Source organism: Amblyomma mixtum, chromosome 3 (genome assembly GCF_055824585.1).
Source record: "Amblyomma mixtum isolate Tamu chromosome 3, ASM5582458v1, whole genome shotgun sequence".
NCBI classification, from domain to species: Eukaryota; Metazoa; Arthropoda; class Arachnida; order Ixodida; family Ixodidae; genus Amblyomma; species Amblyomma mixtum.
In genome coordinates, this window is record NC_143014.1 from 32733269 (window position 1) to 32754145 (window position 20877).

At 43.5% G+C, this 20877-nt stretch overlaps 2 protein-coding genes across 5 annotated transcripts in view; one reads left to right on the forward strand and one right to left on the reverse strand.

Annotated features, from left to right (window-relative positions):
* On the reverse strand, positions 1-9184 carry LOC149349597 (nucleoporin NUP42-like). Of its 2 annotated transcripts, none has more exons than XM_089578621.1 (6): positions 8716-9184; positions 8129-8456; positions 7796-7973; positions 7630-7716; positions 7450-7504; positions 1-638 (listed from the first exon to the last, which is right to left on the reverse strand). In XM_089578621.1, the coding sequence occupies exons 1-6, from the start codon at positions 8822-8824 to the stop codon at positions 340-342; spliced, it is 1056 nt and encodes a 351-aa protein (XP_089434747.1). In that variant the 5' UTR covers positions 8825-9184; the 3' UTR covers positions 1-339. The 2 variants fall into 2 exon arrangements, with proteins under 2 accessions (XP_089434747.1, XP_089434748.1); XM_089578622.1 differs by lacking the exon at positions 8716-9184 and adding an exon at positions 8576-8705.
* Positions 9077-20877, forward strand: part of LOC149349598 (ras-related protein Rab-24-like) — a 24672-nt gene continuing 12871 nt past the window's right edge. The window contains exons 1-3 of one of the 3 annotated variants that reach the window (XM_089578625.1): positions 9077-9354; positions 9740-9946; positions 10026-10094. In XM_089578625.1, coding sequence (XP_089434751.1) covers positions 9833-9946; positions 10026-10094 — 183 coding nt within the window. In that variant the 5' untranslated portion in view covers positions 9077-9354; positions 9740-9832. The remainder of the gene's footprint in view (positions 9355-9739; positions 9947-10025; positions 10095-20877) is intronic. The other 2 variants (XM_089578624.1, XM_089578623.1) reach the window with 2 other exon arrangements.

Here is a 20877-nt window from a genome sequence, read left to right on the forward strand (position 1 = left end):
TTACCTTTAAACCATTTTATTGAAACTTAATTTCAACATACTATATTGCATCCTTCAACTGATTGAAATTAACAAAGTCAATGGCATTTGTTACATGGTACACATGTAGCTAATTTCACAAGGTAAAAGTATGCAACTGCACTATTTTTTTGCCACACTAAGGCGCAAGTCACAAGAACTACGCACCTCCAACAAAAACAACAGCTTGTCAAACTTTGTCAAGTCATGATTTCAGGAGTACAGTCGGAAGTCTTTATTTCACTTGCAATTAACCCTTTCTAGCTTGTCAAGCTATAGTCAGTCAATCTGTCACAAAGAATGTCCTAACAGTTCCTCTACCTAGTCAAGACCACAATACTGCCTTGGTGGTGGCCGTGGAGGGATCTTTCTAGGTGTGAAATGCTGAGCCAAAAACTGTTCTTTTTCCTCGGCTGTCAAGTCTTCTTCAGGCGTGTAAAGATTCTTGGCCTCTGCTTTCTTCTGGGTGTTTGCCATACTTGTCAAAGGCTTACTTTGCACTGGTGGTGTAGCTTTAGTGGTGTGGCTTGCAATTGGTGTAGCTTGCAATTGAGGTTGCACTGTAGTGACAACAGGTGCTGCTATTGATGCTGCAGGAGTTGGCAGCAGGGCAGCTATAGCTGTAGAGAGAGTTCAGAAGAATAACACTGATTCATTGTAGGCAGCAATGGCTCATGGTCACTGCATGCGGAAGGCAATTGAAACAACTATGAAGTCTACACAAACTGCCTTTGTAGCTGCATTATGTGGCCAAGTAGGCAATTAGCTGCAGGGATGATTCTTACAACGGTATGAATAATGAGAAATTTTAGTTCCAGATATTACAGAATGTACCTGAGCACAAAGTGGAAGGCAGTCAATCAAACATTAATTTGTTTTGTAAAGTTAGATATCTCCATCCTTGAACTTGGTGCTGCTTCATCAAATAACGAGGTGTCCCATGCATTCCAGCTTAAACACAGCATGCTAACGCCAACACATATGATCTCACAAAAAGCTAATGTTAATAGCTTGTGAGCAAGTTGGTGAGAAAAAAGTGCGTGCGGCACTTGTGAAACAGTAACAAGCATGACAGCAACAGTTGTACCACCATGCAGTTGGCAGTGTCAAGTATTGTTAAGGGGCAGAAATGTTACCTCACACTGCACAGTGAATCTGAACTGAGACAATGCTCAGTAGACAGTCAGTCTGTGCATGTGGTCCTTGCCACATGTGTGCTATCATAAATTGCTGGACAACTTTTCCTGTTCCACAGATTTTTATTCTGGCTTCCTTTTTGTAGCTGTTTGTCATTTCTGTCTCTCTCTCCAGTATATTGCACTACTATGATCAAATTTTCATTTGCTAGGCAGAGCCAATGTCATCACCTTCTCAATCCTTATATTTTGCCCTATTTCCATCAATGGAATAGCAATATGTGCGTCTGTGCAAATTTATTTCAAATTGCACATTCCATGGCAGCAATCAACGCCTTGTGCTCGCTACGCATAGTATAGTACAATGGTATGATACTTACACTTCTTTGCCCTTTCTTGTGCACCATCATCATCAGCAGCAGCCTAACTATGCCCACTGTAAGAACGACCTCTCCTATATCTCTCCAAGTAATTGTCCTGCGCCAGCAATCTCTTCTGCTCAGCTGACTTTCTGCTACCCTCTGCTGCGCTTGCTTTCTCTTAGTATGCAGTCTGTTACCCTTAACCACCATCAGTTATCTTGCCTTCATATTGCATGCCCTGGCCATTTCTCATTATTTTGACCAGAATGCCACAAACTTGTTTTTGTTCCCTGACCCATGCTCTCTTCCTGTCTCTTAATGTCACACCTATCACTTTCCCTTCCATAACTCGCTGTGTTGTCTTCAATTTAAGCTCAACCCTTTTCGTTAGCCTCCATGTTTTTGTCCCATAGGTGAACATCAGTAAGATACAGCTGATATACTTTTGAGCGATACTCGTAAACTGCATTCACGACCTCGGAGTACCTGCCAAGTGCACTACACCCCAGTTTTATTCTCCTAGTTACTTCCTTCTTATGATCTGGATCAGCAGTCACTACCTGCCCCTAATACATGTATTCCCCTACCACTTCCGGCACCTGGCTGCATATTCTAAAATGCTGTTCCCTTCCAAGGCTGTTGGACATTACTTCAGTTTTCTCCACATTAAATTTTAGACCTACTGTTCTGCTCTGCCTGTCTAAGCTTCTGATCATGCTTTGCAATTTGTCCTCCAAGTGACTTAGCAAGGCAATGTCATCAGCGAATCGCAGATTACTAAAGTATTCTGCATTAACTCTTATCCCCAACTGTTCCCAAACCAGGTCTCTCAATACCTCCTGTAGACATGCGGTGAACAGCACTGGGGAGCTCGTCTCCCTGCCTGGCACACTTCCTTACTGGGATTTTATTACGTTTTCTGCAGACTATGGCAGCTGTGCAGCAGCTACAGATACTTACCAGTACTTTTACATACGTTTCTTCGACACCCTGCTTTTGTAATTCCCTCAGGGCTACTGAGGTTCTAAGTCAAATGCTTTCTCGTAATCTATGAAAGCTATATACAGGAGTTCGTTATGTTCTGCACCTTTCCCTATCACCTGACTGATAGTGTGAATATGGTCTATTGTCGTGCAACCTTTGCAAAAACCAGCCCAGTCCTTTGGTTAGTTGAAGCCTAAGGTTGCCCCGATTATATTAGTGATTACCTTAGTAAATACTTTGTAGGCAACGGAAAATAAGCTGATTAGTTTAATTTTATTTGTTTATTTATTTATTTATTGATACTGTCAGCCGTAGGCAGTTACAGGGTGGAAACAGATACATACGTAACTTAAGTCACACAGCCACAAGTATGAACAGTACACAATTCAAAACAGTCAAATTGAAAACAAAAATCGTCGCAACACAGCTGTCCTGCACTGCAGATACAGGCCTAAAGTACAAACGCTAGTGAGTAAATATTTTGGCTTACAACCATAAAATAGCAGTAGTGAAACAAAACGTATGAAAGAAAAACAAAATTACAGGGATGTCTATTCAGGTAAGTGACGGTACAAGCAATTTTCAAATTTGAGGAGATTGTCTATTTGCAGAAAGGCCTGAGGCAGGGAATTCCATTCTGTTATTGTTCTGGGGAAAAAGGAGTATTTAAAACAGTTAATACGGGCCATCATGGGTGTAACCTGGTAACTGTGAGAGCTGCTTACAGGGCAACACGAACGCTGTTGCAAATAGAGGCTTGTGTTTAAGTTTAAGTGATTATTGCGCAAAAGATAAAGAAATTTTAGCCTGGCGATCTTCCTTCGTTTCGACAGTGAAGGAAGTTGTAATTCATGTAGCATGTCAGTCACGGAATCAGTATATATATATTTTGACAGAATGAACCTGGCGGCCCTTCTTTGAACTTTTCAATCTTATCCGTTTGATCTGACTGATACGGATCCCATATGACGCGCATATTCCAGTGTGGGACGTACCAGCGCGAGATAGGCAGTTAGTTTTGCTTTTGTGGATGCAAGTTTCAGTTTTCTTCTAATGTACCACAATTTAGTTTCGGCTTTTGAACATATGTTGTCAATATGTAAATTCCAACTTAGATTAGATGATATAGTGACACCTAAATACTTAAAGGAGTTGACACGTGTTATATCCCGCCCATCTATTTCATAATCAAATGAAAAAATATTTTTGGTTTTGTTTGTCAGTGTAATATATGATGTTTTTGTATAATTAATTTTCATTCTGGAAGCTGTACACCATCGATTAATGGAGTTCAACGCCAAATTTAATGTGAGCTGGTCTTCTGGCTTTGATATGATTGAGTATATTAAACAATCATCCGCAAATAGCCGGACTGTAATTTGAGGAGGAAGTGAGACTGCGATGTTATTAACATAGCATAAAAATAATATGGGCCCCAGCACAGACCCCTGAGGGACACCTGAGGGTACACCCAGGACGTCAGATTTCGCATCGTCTACCTCCACATACTGGGTTCTATTAGTAAGGTAAGTTTTAATCCAGCATACAATATCTGTGTTTATGCCTAAGTCAATGAGCCTATTAAGAAGTTTATCATGGGGTACACGGTCGAATACTTTAGACATGTCTAGGCAAACTGCATCCACTTGATCCCTGTTGTTTAAGGCTTTTGAAAAATCATGCAGCGTTTCTACAAGTTGGGTAACAGTAGAGAGCTTCCGCCTGAAACCATGTTGATTGGGATTTAGTTTTTTCGTGTCCTCAAGATATTTGGATAAGCAGTTTGCCACGACGTGCTCAAGCATCTTGCAACAGGAGCAGGTGATAGAAATAGGTCTGTAATTGTCGGGAACGTGCTTGCTTCCAGATTTGTGTACTGGAACTATCCTAGCCTGCAGCCAGTCATTTGGCAAGGAATATTGCTTCAGTGATGCATTGAATATGATAATTAAATATTTTGCGATCCATTCTGCTTATCTTCTTAGGAACTCATTAGGAATAGAATCAGGAACGGAAGCCTTTTTTGTATCTAAATTAAGGAGGAGGGAAAATATTCCTTCATGGGACAAGGTAATAGCGGGTGTGTCAGACGGCTTCTAGAATTCTGGGGCATAGAGTTAGAAGGGCTAAATACAGAATGAAAATAGGCATTACATCTGTTAGTGATTTCTGATTTATCAGTAACAACACAACCATCCACTGTAAGAAACTCCATTTTTTCCCTCGAGGGTGAAAGGTGAGGCCAAAAACGCTGTGGGGAAGTTTTCATAAACTGGGTGAGCTTTTCTGAAAAATACCTATCTTTTGCTGTCAATAACTTCTCTTTAAGTATCGAAGATAGGTGCGAAATTTCATTTTGATTCCTTACTCTGTTGCGTTTTCTCCGCTTTATCCTTCGCATTAGCTGGATTATTTCACAATTTATCCAAGGATTACGTTTCTTTATCGTTTTTATCGTTGACGTCCTCTTTTTTATTGATTAAGATGACGTTAGCATTCTTCAAAGATTCCAGTATGCTCGAGGTCATAAGGCATTACATGTGCAGGGTGGCTAGTTTTTCTATCATAATTTCCCCACCGTCCTACAACAGATCTGCTGTTACCTGATCCTCACCAGCTGCTTTCCCCTTATGCATTGCTTCTAAGGCTTTCTTTACTTCCTCTTTCCTAATCAGTGGGATGTCCAATTCCTCTGCACCGCTGTGTCTGTCATTATCGCCTCAATTACTTCAACTAATGTATACACCTGTGTAGAACTCCTTGGCAACTTTATCTTGACACTGCTCTCCTTGTATCTTAGCGCAAACACCTGATTTTGCCTATGCCTAGTTTCCTCTTGACTGCCTTTTAACGCCACCTCCATATTTAAGAGCATGCTCGACCCTCTGCATACTATACTTCTTATGTTGGCTATCTTATGCTATTGATGAACTCTGCCAGTTCTATTCTGCGGGGCTGGAGGCTTTCATGGTTTGGCGTATCCTGTATAGCTATCCTACCTCCTACTTCTATTGCACACTTCTTAAAGACATATGTAAGATTACCATTCATTGGTTGAACACTAAGGTCATCTTTCTCGGTTAAGACGGAATACCTGTTCTGCAGCAACATCCAGAATTTCTCTACTTTCCCCTCAGTGCTAACTCGTTGACAGGCTTCTTCCTTACGAGTTTTTTCTGCTCCTTCTTCAAGTATAGGCTAATTTGAGACCCTACCATTCCTTTGCACCATTTATTGTACCTACCTGCTGCCACTGCTCACTAGCTTCGGGGGTGAATGATTCGCAGAAGTGGCAAGCACAGCAATGTGGAATACGCAGTGCAAGGTGACTTGCACGATGGATCACAAAATAATTCACCTTAGTGATACTGACTAGTGAGGTGGGAAGTTTTCAGAGGGGGAAGAATCAGTGGTACTCCCACTGATAATTTACTGAAATAATGGCAATACACTTCCGTACTGCCGGCTAGATTGAAAGCCGGAATCCCAAGTTGTAACATGCACATACAAGCTTTACATGGTCAAGCGTTTTATACAGCAGTAGTTCAGGAAAGAAAGCACCACAGAAATATTTTGGCACAAGTGACCACGCATGCAGATGCATCGCTAACGATACAATTCGTCCACGGTTACTAAGAGAAGTTAGCTACTAGGTGGATGTCCGTATATGTGTACACAAAGACTAGCATTATTTGCATGGCCAACTTTCTTCAGAGATTTTCATAGTTTTGTGACATTTTTCACATATTACACTAACAAGTATTGTTAGAACAGGATACTGATAAGTCAAGGCTGTCCCTTCCTACGTAATGTATGTTATGCAATAAATCACACACTCGTTTGCAAGCAACCTAAACGAAATTAGAAAAAGAAGCTAAAGAACTAAATCTGCAGTAAACAGGATCAACTGAACAAGCCAAGAAATCACGGTCACTAGCAGCTAGAAATTGCTTTCTGCTAATTTCATAATTTCATTGCAGGAAGTAAACTGGCACTAATGGGGTTGGAAACAGCTGCATGGGTTTGCATATCCTAATTTAAACTGTCATCAATTTTTTCTTTAATGCTAAAACATCGACATTTTAAAATACAAAGTTTAATGCATTGTAATCAGTAATGGACACAGATAGTAAAATTCTGTAAAACTGTCTCTGTTAGGCATAATTTAATGCAGACAAAATTTATGCCTTCAATAGCACTACAATATGTGGCTCCTGCACTGTTAATGCAAATCTAGCAAAATTAATACAATGTAATATGAAATAAGTTTCATGTGGACAAAACAGCTTCTTTAGTTTACTTGCTCTCATAAAGAGTCACAAAACTTTTCGTGGGCACTTCTGCTGAAGAGTTAGAGCTGCTAATATAATTGCAGTCCCAAATTTTTCAGAGAAAGAATAACTACTTGCACAGCAGTTAATGAATGACGCCATGCATCCCCTTTGTTAAGATGCCAAGGTAGCACATGCATAATTAGAGCAGTCACTGGGACATGTGCTGATGCTGCTATGGCACTCTGAGCACTTTGCTATTCAAGATGGTCGAAAGGGCTGTGCCCATCGGTTTCAAGTGCCCAAGCAACACAACTGGAGAACAACCCCACCCTTGGCAAATGATTTCTTGACGTGTGCAGTGGCCTGGGAACTCCCAGAAAAATAGTATGTTCCCATATTAATATGCAAAGCTGCAGTTATAATGGTATGAGGTGCCAGCTTTACAGAGGTGTCTCAATATAGTGAAAGGCAGCCTTAACACGAACTGCTCAAATCTTTTATGTGGGTGCTGAAAAATTAGACAGAAATTGTTACATACAGTGTGCCATGAATTTGCAACAATCATGACTAGGTGCACAACTTGCCACATATCAATACAAGGTCAAAAATCGTGTCAAGAATGTATTCTTACTATTACAGGTTGACTTAATTGAAACCATTCAGGAAAAAGCTTACGTTTACTGGATGGTGTTGAAAGAACTACACCAGCTGCACCATCACGAAGCCTTTTCTGAAGAAGAAAAAAAAATGCCACATTTAAGTGCGCAAAACAGCAATTTGCTTTTGCTGCCAGGCTTTGTTATAACATTAATACTGACACTCTAGCATTACCTTGCCAGACGCAGGGATACTTACAAGGCAATCCTTCACATCCGAAGGCATTGACATCAGGTATTGTATATTTTGCTGCACATTCAGAGCTGCTTGTTTCATACGGACGACCTGAAATTAAGAATGTACGCCCTCCTTTACCTCAGTGAAAAGCACATGTCGCTCTGCACATATATCAACTTTTACTCACCCAATCACTAACCGCTCCTGCTAGACATGCATTATAGTAATCTAACCGTGATTCTTCCATGGTAATGTCAGAAAACCCAGGGTACGACACTGCATTTCCAAATGGCCCATAGGATGAGAACAGCCACTGGCCACCTGCTTGCCACTGTTTCATGTCAGAAACTACAGTGCTTTCATCACTGAAAAAAAAAAAGCCAAAGAGTGCTGTACTCAAAAATCAATGTCAGGAAAAGACCGGCAGAATCTGGCACGAAGAGCGCTAGGCGGCTCAAACGCGCTGCGGAACGAACTGGATAGTTTGAAGACTACAGTTTGCGCATCCACATTTCCTCACCTGGTCTGCACTTCGCTTGAGTTTCTGTGCTCCTCCGTTTTGGTCACTTGCTGAAATGCCTTGTTGAAGTCGAATTTTCCAGCTGCTGCCTTCGCTGAAATGTCGCTTCTTGAGGTGTCACGAAGAGCCTGAAACCTGTTCTGCTGCTGCGGTTCATATTCATGATAGCTGCTGTTTGTGTGCCGGTTTCGCGGTGGCGAGTGGTAAGTATCACCGTATCTCCTTTGATAACTTTCTTTGCGGTACTGCTCGTCCTGCTCGTGATGCCGAGAAGACTGTTGTGCGGCGTTGAAATCAAAGTGACTCGCCTTACCACTCCGCGAACGACCTGAAAGAAACAACAGTAGTGAGATACTGTGACAAGTATTCGTATAGTCTTTCACACACACTCGTATAGGGCGCACAAACGGAGCACTGCGGTGCGCTTTTGCACAGATTGTGACTTACTGTTCATGTTTCGGAAAGCATTACCGAGCCCATGGGGCGGCGGCAAACGTCCCAAACGCCCGCCGGAGCGTGCCGTTTGAGCGCTTTCCACAAGTGTTAGGAGCACTGTAATGCGTGCAGACAAACACTGAAAACCTCACGTGGTTCCACGTATTCTTCATCGTCCTCGTATTCCAAAGGAGGATGTAAAAACCGGCACCGGTCACCAAACCGGCACCTTCCTTCCATATAATACCAGCAGACAGACATTCTGAGAGCCTTGCCACAGAAGAGCGACGCACTTCGCAAACCGCGCCAAGAGCAATGACTACTGCTGCCGCACCCTACACATGCGTGCACTATGCGTGTTTACGCAGAAGGAAACGTAAAACTTTTCCGTTCCCGTCAAAAACACATAACTTGAGCAGTGGATATGTCACGGGAAATACAGTCATAGGTTGCTCTACGGCATCGGAGCGAAGTCATGCGAAGTTATCAAGTGTTCAATATTACGGATGCGGAACCGAAAGCTAGTAGGTGTAATAATGATGATAACTTGTTTTTGTTTGCAAAAGCGAAAGAGCCATCCGCAGCTGGAGCGCTGGAGTCGCAGCTGTTCGTAAACGCACGTCCAGTCGAGAAAACCACGGCAGAGTTGTGGAAACGGACGGGAAGTTTGGTTGTAGCGTTAAAAGTTGCGTCAACATTGAAGGAGTCTTGTCCAGATACGAAAATGCTTTACCTCCCCTCAGTTCTCGTGAGTCGATGCATTCTGGGAGTTACCACCTAAAGTTTCACAAGTAAGTTGGTCTCGGATGATTTCCAGGGCATGTAAACTGAAAGATGCGTACGGACAGCTGATATCTTTGACAGAGACGAAATATGCGTTGTCGCTCGTGTTCGTGAACCATTGTTTCGGCTGATGGAGGCAGCGGGGCGATTTTGTTTACCGCATGTCGACGTGTTCTGTCCGTTCTTAGTTATTTCATGAGACAAGTTTCTTGGAGTTCACTTGTTTTCTTTTTGTTTGAATAACGGTGCTGAATTAGTGCGTCTGACTGTCTTGCACGGCTGACATGTCTGTCATTCAACTAGATTTTGATGTCAGCCCTGTAAGGTCCTTGGTGGCATGTTTAGCCACACCTTTGTGCAGCTCCCATTCCTTTCTTTTTGTTTGCCCTGCAGCAGCTTGCGACATCGTCTACTTTTGCATGGAGGCAAGCCTTTGTTGAGCGAGCGGTTTTTTGCGCCTGGTCCATCAATCAACGTACCATAGCCATGAGTCATGTGGATCTCAAAGTAGTTCTTCTAGGCAAAGAGTACGGTGGCAAGACCAGTCTAGTCGAGCGGTACCTCTACGACCGTTTCGACGCGTCGACTCCGTATCAAAACGTGAGTATGTGCGGAAGGCACGCAGTACGGTATGGAATTCGAAAGCTGCATCGAACAGTGCTTTCTTTTCTTTTTTCAGACAATAGGCGCAGCTTATGGTGCAAAGCAAATTGCCGTGCGAAATCGGAGGATCACTCTCGGTATCTGGGTAAGTGCTTAGTTCTAGCTCACTCCGCAGGTGAACATATAAAGTGGGATTTGGAATCCCACTTATTTTAAAGTGGTGCTACGTCAGAGCAGGTGGTTTTACAAATGGTCCTGCTTGCTTTCAAGTGGTACCATTTCAAAGCAAGTGGCCTGCAAAGTGGGACCACTGGAGTGCAAGTGGCCACAGCTGGGTATCCAGTGGAACCGGGATATCCGTGTTAATATTTGCATATTCAACTCACCAGGCAGAACTAATATAATTACTATAATGATAGCTGTCAGCAGTTAACCTACAAAATTGTATTGATCATTTGTGCAATCACGGCGGTCAAAATTATATGAAATAACTGCTCTCAATGGGCAAGCGTCACTGACCCCAGTATGAATCTCATAAGTGGGGTGTATATATGGGAGCAAAAGTGTGTTTTGTGGATGTATACAATGAGCTAATGTTATTAGTGCCTGATCATATGTCTATTGTGTGTGATGTATGCTTGTATGCGTGTCTTAAATGATTTCTGTGACAGCATGTGCAATTCTCAGTCTCAGTTCTCCTGTAAAAATATTGGCACCAGGCTGAGCATCGCCGGCAGTCCTCACAAATCGGTTTTCCTTTCGCACCTTAATGATATGTACGTTGATTAAAGGCACAATTGGAACAATATTCAAAACCCATTTGGAATCAACTGAAATATCCAATGGAAATTAAAACTGAAACGTTTTAATTTCCATTGGTTTTTTAAACCGGGAAGTTCCAAATGGTCCCACTTCCTAAGTGATACTACTTGCAAGTGGCCCTGCTTTTAAGTGCTCCCTGTCCAATAAACCACTTCTAATTGTCTCAATTATAAAAATTCTTGGGTCGATAATTACAGATTGTAAAGTTTAGGTCTCTTCGAATTGGCTGCACTAGTCCCGGGAGGTTCTGCGCTGGTGCCGCTATCGTGAGCGCTAGTTCAGGCAGTTCTAGAGCAGTTTGGCACTGGTTGCTTTCAAGACGCATGGTCGAGTGCAGGCGTGCTCATCTGCCAGCCTTGTTGTCACCGCCAAATTACAGCCAACTGTGTGCCGCCGACATCAACAGCCACCAAAATCCTGAACCATGTGAAGAATTTTCAAGTAGCAAATCGCAGTGAAGTGTTGGTATGAGCCAGCCCCAAGAAATCTTCATTTCACGGAAAAAAAAAAGCCATTGCATGTATACATGTAGAGAATTTACGAATATGTTCTGAAATGCTGCCCACAGAGCTTGACTTGACCACTTAGGTTTACAATTATGACGCTACAAACAGTTACTCACCTCATCCTTTCAAAAAAGATCAGTCCTGGCCGTGCCGGTCGAATATTGATGGAGGCGAAATTCTAGAGGCCCATGTACTATGTGATGTCGGTGCACGTTAAAGAACCCCACGTGGTCAAAATTTCCGGAGCCCTTCACTATGGCATCCCTCATAGCCTTAGTCGCTTTGAGACATTAAACCCCCATAAGCCGTAAGCCATAAGCTTTCAAAAAAGAACTCATCATTTCATTAAGAGAACTGTCATATTTTCTCCTTTCTCTGACCTACATTTGGGCGCCGCCATATTGCTGCACTACAGCTACACATCCACTTCGGAGAGTGCAAGCCAGCCTAGAACTCGTGTTGTACTAGGCTGGCACTTTAGCAAAACGAAGACGGAAGTGCAGCGGGCACGCATCGCACTAGCAAAACGAATGCGTAAGTGCTGCACTCCTTGAACTGGTGCAGAAAGTGCAGCCAAACTGAAAAGGCCTTTTATTGTAACGAAGACGCTATAGGAGGTATTCACTGTGGCTGCGGTAGCAGGCGCGAGCATCGTCACGGCTAATGCGCCATGTTGGTGGTTTTTTCACGCCAGCTCGCGCAGTGTCAAGTACACCTCGAGGTAGCCGGCTTATATCGTTAGTGACCTGTAATGTTTTTGCATTTTGCATGTTAAACGCATCAACATCCACTTTTCCTTGTGGAGTGCCGTGTGCATGAATTTTGCCATGGAACTCTTCTGTGCTGTGATTTAACTGAGCTGCCTGTTTAGTGTTTCAGTTGGGCAGCCACCCTAGCTTGTGCCAACTCGACAGTAAAACTGGCCGGCTGCACTGCACGCAAGAATGTACCCGACTTGTAGCTCTTCATATTAGTTGATAGCTCTCTGCTACTCACGCGGGACGCATCGTTGATAAACAGCGCATAATTACCCAATTTCAAAACTGGCACGGCAGAAGCTCATTTCCAGCAGCTGTGGTCCTCTAACTGCTGAAGCTTCAGAGATGCTGCTTCAGCAGAAAGGCAAAGTGTTATAGCTGCCTTATTTACGCAACAGAACGGTCGAGCAAATACTGCCATACACTTGCAGCAAGAATGGCAGATGCAGTGATAATGTTTTGCCGTTTTGATTGTAGCAACGTAGCGCTGCTTTGAATGCACAAGACCAGGAATCTAGGCTAGTTCTCAGCAACACGGTGTGCAGCAATTCTGCTAGATTCAGGAGTAACACATCGCTTTCAGTAGTTAGAGATGACAAATTAAGTTAGCTAAGCGAAATAGACACGCCGTATTACTCACCTCTCCAAAAACGGCTCTCTGGCTGTCAGCACCCTCATGCACGGCTCTTTGGCTTGCCCACTTGTCAAACATTTACTCCCTCTCATAGATTTGGTAGCTTTAATTTCTTCGCCTGTTGCCAGACTTTAGCAATGCACAAGATGGGCCTCGATATCGGTGAACTGAATGCGCGGCAGCAATCCTGTACGTTGTGCACCACGCTAGCACCTCCGCATTCATACGGGTTGAGGTTTTCACAAAGTGAAACATTTCAGTGTGTCTGCTCTTCACTGTTTCGTGTGGCATATTCACTAAGTCACACTGTTTTAGAGGTCAAACAGAAATTATCTTCTATGAGAGGCAAAATACGCTCACATTTCACAGATCACCAGGAGTTAAATGCTGCGGCTGGCTGCAGTGGCCGCGCAGGCAACAGTGAACATGGCAAATGCCATGCCGGCCGATAGCGCCCTTTGGTGATGATAGCATGTGAATACCTCCTATAAGTTTCTTAGACCCCATTAATGCAAAATATGCTTATAATTCAAATGCAGCATTCTTTGTTGTGTAGTTGCTGTGAATGGCTTCATTTCACTAATGAATATATAACGCAATTTAATATACAAGTAACAATTTCATTTGTAACTTTGCTAAGAAATTTCTGCGGTCAGGTCAGCTTAGGTTATTACTCAGGCACATTTCTGTTTAATCCTTTAATGCTCTTGTGGCAGGAATGGTTTGAATGAATCATATTTGTAATTCTGTAACTTTTATTGAGCAAAGATGTTTGACTATTCTGTGCCTAGTCTGGGCCAAACAATTTATTAGTGCTGTCTGTGGTTAAATATTGATGGCGCGGTAGCAAGAAGAAAATTATGATGGGTGAGTCTATCTGAGTATGCAGCTATGGTGTAGAAGTAGAGCATCCGCCTCGTGTGCAAGAAGGCCTGTTTGAATCCTGGTGCCGCACAATTCTCCACCGGATTAAAAAAAAAAAAACTGCGTGTCGGTGGAATTGCATAACCAGGCCTGGAGTGCGGCCTGATCTCGGTGACCAGAACCAACAACACACTCCCTCACCAGAACAGGATTTGACCATCCTGGTGTAACACTTGACCACAACCTCCTATATGACTAAGCCAATTAAGCCTCGGCCCTCAGTCTCTAGCGCCGCCGCGGTGGCTCAGTGGCTAAGGTGCTCGGCTGCTGACCCAAAAGACGCGGGTTCGATCCCGGCCTCGGCGGCTGGAATTTTTTTGGAGGAGAAATTCTAGAGGCCCGTGTACTGTGCGATGTCAGTGCACGTTAAAGAACCCCAGGTGGTCCAAATTTCCGGAGCCCTCCACTACGGCGTCTCTCATAGCCTTAGTCGCTTTGGGACGTTAAACCCCCCAAAACCAAAACCAATCAGTCTCTAGCGGCTGCGGAGCAACTGACCAAGGTGGCGGTCAGACCTGTGACACAATGCAGTGTGCTGAGAATCTATGACTCCAGACAGGCTGCCATTGGAAACTGAACCTGGCAACATTTAACGGCAGAACCTTATCGAGTGTGGCTAGTCTAGCAGTGCTGTTGGATGAACTACTGTGTATTAAATGGGATTCCATGGGGCTTTGTGAGGTTAGTAGGACATGTGAGGCATACACAGTGTTAAGGGATGGGTACATACTATGCTGTGTGAATTAGTGGACAGACAAGAGGTGTGGGATTCCTCATCAATCTGGATACAGCTGGCAAAATGCAGGAAATCTATAGTATTAACGAGAGGGCGGTAGTTATCATAATTAGGCTTAATAAGAGGTACAAACTGAAGACTGTGCAGGCCTACGTGGCTACATCCAGCTATGATGACCAAATCGTCGAAAGCATCTGTCAGGGTGTGGATTCGGCAATGAGCAAAAGTAAAAACACAGTACACTGTACTGATGGGCTACTTCAATGCCAAGGTAGGAAAGGAGCAGGCTGGAGACCAGGCAGTAGGCGACTATGGCATAGGCTCTAGGAATAGCAGTGGGTAGTTTTTAATATAGTTCGCAGAGAAAAATAATTTACGAACTATGAATTCCTTGTTCCACAAATGAGAAAACAGGAAGTGGACGCAGAAGAGCCCCAATGCTGAGGCTGAAAATTAAATAGACTTCATACTATGCACTCACCACGGCATCGTGCAGGATGTGGAGGTCCTTGGAAAGGTGCGTTGTAGCCACCACAGGATGGTAAGGTCTGGAATTAGCTTGTAGAGGGAACGGAAGAAACTAGCAAAGCGGAAGCTCATTACCGAGTTAGTGGTGAGAGGGAAAGTAAAGGAATTCAGGATATTGCTTCAGAGCAGGTATTAGGCTTTAACTGAGAATGGTGACCTTGATGTTCAAGCTGTGAACGATAATCTTACAGCTATCATTACGAAGTGCGCAGCAGAGTTAGGCGGTAGGAAGGTTCGACAGGACACCGGCAAGCTGTCGCAGATGACAAAAAGAACTGATTAAGAAATGCCAAAGCGCAAAAGTATCAAACCCCACAGACAGAATACAACTGGCAGAGCTATCAAAGTTAATTAACAAGCGCAAGGTAACTGACGTAAGGAAGTTAATATGGATAAAACCGAGCATGCCCTAAAGAATGGACGTGGCCTATAGGCAGTGAAGAGGAAACTAGGCTTAGGCAAAAATCACATGTATGCGTTATGAGACAAAGAGGGCAATGTCAGTAGCAATATGGATAAGATAGTTAATGTAGGTGAAGAGTTCTGCACAGATCTATACAGTAGCCAAAGGAATCAGGATGTAAATGAGATAGGCAATATCACACAGCAATGGGACATCCCGCCAGTAACAAAAGGAGTAAAGAAACCCTTAGGAGCAATGCAAAGGGGAAAAGCAGCTGGTGAGGATCAGGTAACAGCAAATCTCGATTCGTAAGAAAGGAAATGTCAAGGACTTGAAAAATTAGACCAATCAGCTTTACTGTCTGTGCCTACAAGGTATTTGCTAAGGTAATCACTAATAGAGTCAGGACAACCTTAGACTTTAATCAACCAAATGATCAGGCAGGCTTTTGTAAAGGATACTGGACAATAGACCATATTCACACGATCAATCAGGTGATAGATAAATGTGCAGAATATAACCAACCCCTATATATAGCCTTCATAGGTTACGTGAAAGCATTTGACTCAGTGAAAGCGTCAATAGTCATCCAAGCATTGCGGAATTAGGGTGTAGAAGATCGTTATTGGGGTTTAACGTCCCAAAGCAACTCGGGCTATGAGGGATGCCGTAGTGAAGGGCTCCGGAAATTTTGGCCACCTGGGGTTCTTTAACGTGCACTGACATCGCACAGCACACGGGCCTCTAGAATTTCGCCTCCATCGAAATTCGTCCGCCGGGCCGGGATCAAACCCGCATTTTTCGGGTCAGCAGTCGAGCGCCGTAACCACTGAGCCATCGTGGCAGGGCCAGGGTGTAGAAGAGCCTTATGTGAAAATACAGGCAGATATGTGTAATGGCTGCACAGCTACCATAGTCCACCACAAAGTTAGCAACAAAATTCCATCAAGGAAGGGTGTCAGGCAGGGAGACACGATCTCGCCAATGCTATTCACCGCCTGTTTACAGGAGGTATTCAAAGGCCTGGATTGGGAATAGTTGGGGATAAGAGTTAATGGAGAATGCCTTAGTGATCTGCTATTCACTGGTGACATTGCCTTGCTAAGTCACTCATGAAATGAACTGCAAAGCATGATCAGCGACTTGGACAGGCAAAGCAGAACAATGGGTCAAAAAATTAATATGCAGAAGATCAAAGCTATGTTCAGTAGTCTCAGAAGGAAGTGGCCATTTACAATTGGTAGCGAGGTACTGGAAGTGGTAAGGGAGTATGTGTACTTAGGGCAGGTAATGACAGCAGATCCAGATTGCGAGAGTGAAATAACTACAAGAACAAAAATGGCATGGAGCACATTTGGCAAGTTCTCGCAGATGATGAATGGCAGTTTACCATTATCCCTGAAGAGAAAAGTATATAACAACTTTATCTTATCTGTACTCATCTATGACCCGAGAATGTGGAGGCTAACAAAGTGTTCAGCGTAAATTAAGGCCAATGCTGTGAGCTGTAGAAAGGAAAATGATAGGTGTAACAAGAGATGGTAAGAGGGCAGAGTAGGTCAGGGAGCAAACGCGGGTTAATGACATCATAGTCTAAGTCAAGATTAAGAAACGGTCCTGGGCAAGGCATGTAATGCGAAGGCAAGGTAACCGATGGTCCTTAAAGGTGAGCTAAAGAGGAATCTGAACTTGTCGTTTTACTGCGGGAACTCGATCTACACGTTCCAAGCATTCTTAAAACTTGGAGTTATTGTCCTCTGTGGCCGATTTTCCTGATTTAAATCGGATTAAACGTCCCGGCTCCCGCCTTTTTTTGAACTCACCGCTGAAGGTAGGAGGAGTCAACGCGTGGAGTGCCTTTCAGGCAGTCGCGTGGCGGCTTCGCTTTTGCTTTTACTTTGTTTTCTAGGTCTCCATGAATAAATAGTTGGTTCATGGTTCATGGGGTTTAACGTCCCAAAGCGACTAAGGCTATGAGAGACGCCGTAGTGGAGGGCTCCGGAAATTTTGACCACCTGGGGTTCTTTTACGTGCACTGACATCGCACAGTACACGGGCCTCTAGAATTTCTCCCCCAAAGAAATTTTAGCCGCCGCGGCCGGGATCGAACCCGCGTCTTTCGGGACAGCAGCCGAGCACCATAACCACTGAGCCACCGCGGCGGCATGAATAAATAGATCCAGTCAGAGACAACATAGCTGCAAATTAGCTCCACGGAAATAAAAATACACATGGATCCTTTGCTTTTGCTGATTGCTACGTATCACTCTGCCAATGCAGAGTGGCAAGCCACCACAGGTCTGGCTGAAAGGTTGGATTAGTCCTCCTACCGTCAGCGGTGAGTTCAGAAAAAGGTGTGAGCCGGGACGCTTAATCTGATTTAAATTAGGGAAATCTGCACACAGGGCAATAATTCGAAGTTTCTAAGAATGCTCGGAATGTGCGAGTTCCCGCAGTAAAAAGACGAGTTCAGATTCCTCTTTAGTGCACCTTTAAGAGTAACGGACCGGGTTCCAAAGAAGGCAAGTGTAGCAGGGGGCGGCAGAAAAATAGGTGGGCTGCTGAGATTAAGAAGTTTGCGAGGATAAGGTGGCAACAGCTAGCACAGGACAGGGTTAATTGGAGAGATGTAGGAGAGCCCTTTGCCCTGCAGTGGGCGTAGTCAGGCTGATGATGGTGACGATGTGAGTCTATCTGTGCATTGGTAGCTTCGGATGAAATATCCATTAAAAAACAATGTTCTAAGTGGCAGGAAAGTAGGAATGGCCACATTTTGATGGAGGCGAAATGCAAAAGCACCAATGTTCTGTGTAGTGCCAGTGCACTTTAAGGAGCTCCAGGTGGTTGAAATTATTCGGGCACCCTCCACTACAGTGTCTGTCATAGTCCATGTGCATCTTTGGGACATTAAACCCCGCATACAAACATGCCAACATAGAATGGCATAAAAAAGGACGAAATTCCTTGAGCACAGTGCTTCAGCACTGGCAGTCTGTCTGGCCGCCTGACCCTTTCCTGTTCCCTTTTTCAAATGGGGCAATAGCGTAGCACTGCCTCACATCCACAACTCCAAACTACCCTTGAACAGACACCTCTACAGCGTTTCAGAGATCTCCTGTGCATTTTCTGGCAGCCAAAGTACTTTCAGGTATCATGAAATGCTATCCGCGTTAATGGTGTGTATAAATAATAATGCTAAGAAAGTAAAGCTTATTGGGTGGGGCAATAGGCTCGTCCCACTGCGCAGTCTCCTCTCTGTGAAGCAGACAGATGGATAATCGCAATACTCTGGGAACGGGAGCGACGCTGCAGGCACTGTGCTAAAGGAGGCTCTGTCAGGACATGTGAAGTGACTGTTGCCCCTTGAGAAAAAGCATTAATATAAACGGGTGTAAATTTCTGCACAATAGTGTGAGAGAACAATGTGTAGCTGAAAATAGGTGCTCAGTCGCTCGCTATGCTGAAAAAAGCTTTATTGACAGGTGGCTTGGAAAGGAAAATTTTAATGAGCTTTTTTGAGGCAGCCCTTGGGAACTTGTCATCAGAGATTAGTATTATATTCTCAAGAGGCAGGAAGTTCAAGATGGAGCTAAAGGAAATGAAATACAGCGAATTCACATCATCAAACTTCCTCACCAACTTTGAGCAAAGCACATCAGGTTTCATGTAAATAATAGTTGAGTACAGAAAGTTGGTCAAGTTGGTAAACATTTGTGATCAAAAATAGCTCATTGGGAGCAGGATTGATGGACAGAAATGTGAAGACAGGTGCTAACTCGCGAGTGAAGTTTATTGCAGTAAACATACTTAAATACTTTGTTTATGAGTTAGCACCCTCCCAATGCACTTCTTTTCATCATGAAAAACTAGCTTCACCCCCTCTTATTCTCTTTTAGGTACAACCAAATCCCTCTCCTGCAATCTGCTCATTAGAAAGACTGGGGTCCTATGATGAGGTTAATGAAGCAGCTGGGCTCTTTCACATGGCGAAAGGCGGCTTTGAAGAATGTTTGAGAATTTCTTGAAAATGGAACAGTGCTCTGTAATGTAGTGCGCATGGTGAAGACAAAAATGAGCTGACCAATGACTGGCTTCTTTTTCATAGTCATTCATTTCTTAGATGTATAGTGTTCTTGTGATTGCAAGCACCAATGCAAAACGTCACAAAAATAAGTAACAGCACTCTCAGCATTAGATGAGACCTTGGTACACAAATAATGAATCTTTGTTTCATACCACCTGGTAGCACTTACCTAAAATGTGCTGGTTGATGTTGGTTTATGGGGTTTAACGTCCCAAAGCAACTCATTGCACATTGTAAATGGAAGCTGCAATGTTCAGATTTCATTTCTCAATATGCATCCAAATTCCAGAGTGTTTTAAAATAAATGCAGAGCTGTTCTGTACGCACAAAAAAAAAAAAATGCAGCAATTGAAATATGTTAGAGGAGTTTGAAAATGTTGTTGTATAGTGTGTCATTATTTAAATATCTTTTGTATTGTTGAATTTAAACTTCTAAAGCTGATTGATTACATATGTGATTTTATCTACAAAAAATTTGACCCAATTTACAAAATTTGACCAAAATTTGACTCAGATGATTTATTCTCAAAAAATGAAGTTTTTCCTGAATACTTGCTTGAATTGTTGCACTTGATTTATACTACCTCTTTATTTTTTAAAAGAGTGTATATTATCTGCAAATGAAAGGCTACAGTTGTAAACAAACACAGGTACAAAATACCTGACACAACACAATTTCTCAGTTAAAGGTAAAGTAATATAATTGTAGTGTACTCAGAGACTGTGTAAAAGGTACGAGGTCTGTTAGAAAAGTATCCGACCTTTGGCCAAAGAAAAAAAACTGGCATAACTGGAGCGTTGGAAACCTAATCACCTTCAGAGTAGTCTCCTTGGGACTCCACACACTTCTCCCAGCGGTGCTGCCATTGTTGGAAGTATTCTGAAAAGGCCTCTTTCGGAATGGAGTTTAGCTCAGTTGTCGTTGCAGCCATAATGTCCTCTCTTGTCTGAAATCGCGCTCCTTTCAATGTCCTCTTGACTTTGGGAAACAGCCAGAAGTCGCAGGGGGCCATATCAGGAGAGTAAGGAGTCTGTTGAACTACAGGAGTCTGGTTTTTCGCCAAAAAAGTCTCAATCAAGTGCGAGGAATGTGCAGGAGCATTGTCGTGATGGATGCGCCAATTTCCTGTTGACCGCAACTCCGGTCGCTTGCGCCGCACAGCACTATGTAGGGGACAGAGGACGTCCCTATAGTACTCTTTGGTCATTGTTTGACCCTGTAGGGTGCGTACTCGTGGTGTGCCACAAAGAGGGAGTCAATGAAAGCTGCCAGCATCACTTTGACATTGCTACGCACTTGGCGGGCCTTCTTTGGTCTCGGTGACATGAAATGCTTCCACTGTGACGACTGGGATTTGGTTTCCGGGTCTTACACGTACACCCAAGACTCGTCACCAGTGATTATGGTGTTGATGAAGTCGGGGTCATTGTTTGTGGAATCTAGCATGTCCTGCGAGACTTCAATACGAAGCTGCTTTTGCTCCGCCGTGAGCAGTTTCGGCACGAATTTCACCGCAACTCTATTCATGGCCA

Bases quoted from the DNA above. Each gene is read 5' to 3' on its own strand.
- LOC149349597 (XM_089578621.1), bottom strand. From the start codon at position 8,824: ATGTCTGTCTGCTGGTATTATATGGAAGGAAGGTGCCGGTTTGGTGAC. The intron at 7,974-8,128 runs GTGAGGAAATGT...TTTTTTTTTCAG, and splicing joins TCAAGCGAAGTGCAGACCAG to TGATGAAAGCACTGTAGTTT. The intron at 639-7,449 runs GTAAGCTTTTTC...CTCTCTCTACAG, and splicing joins TTCAACACCATCCAGTAAAC to CTATAGCTGCCCTGCTGCCA.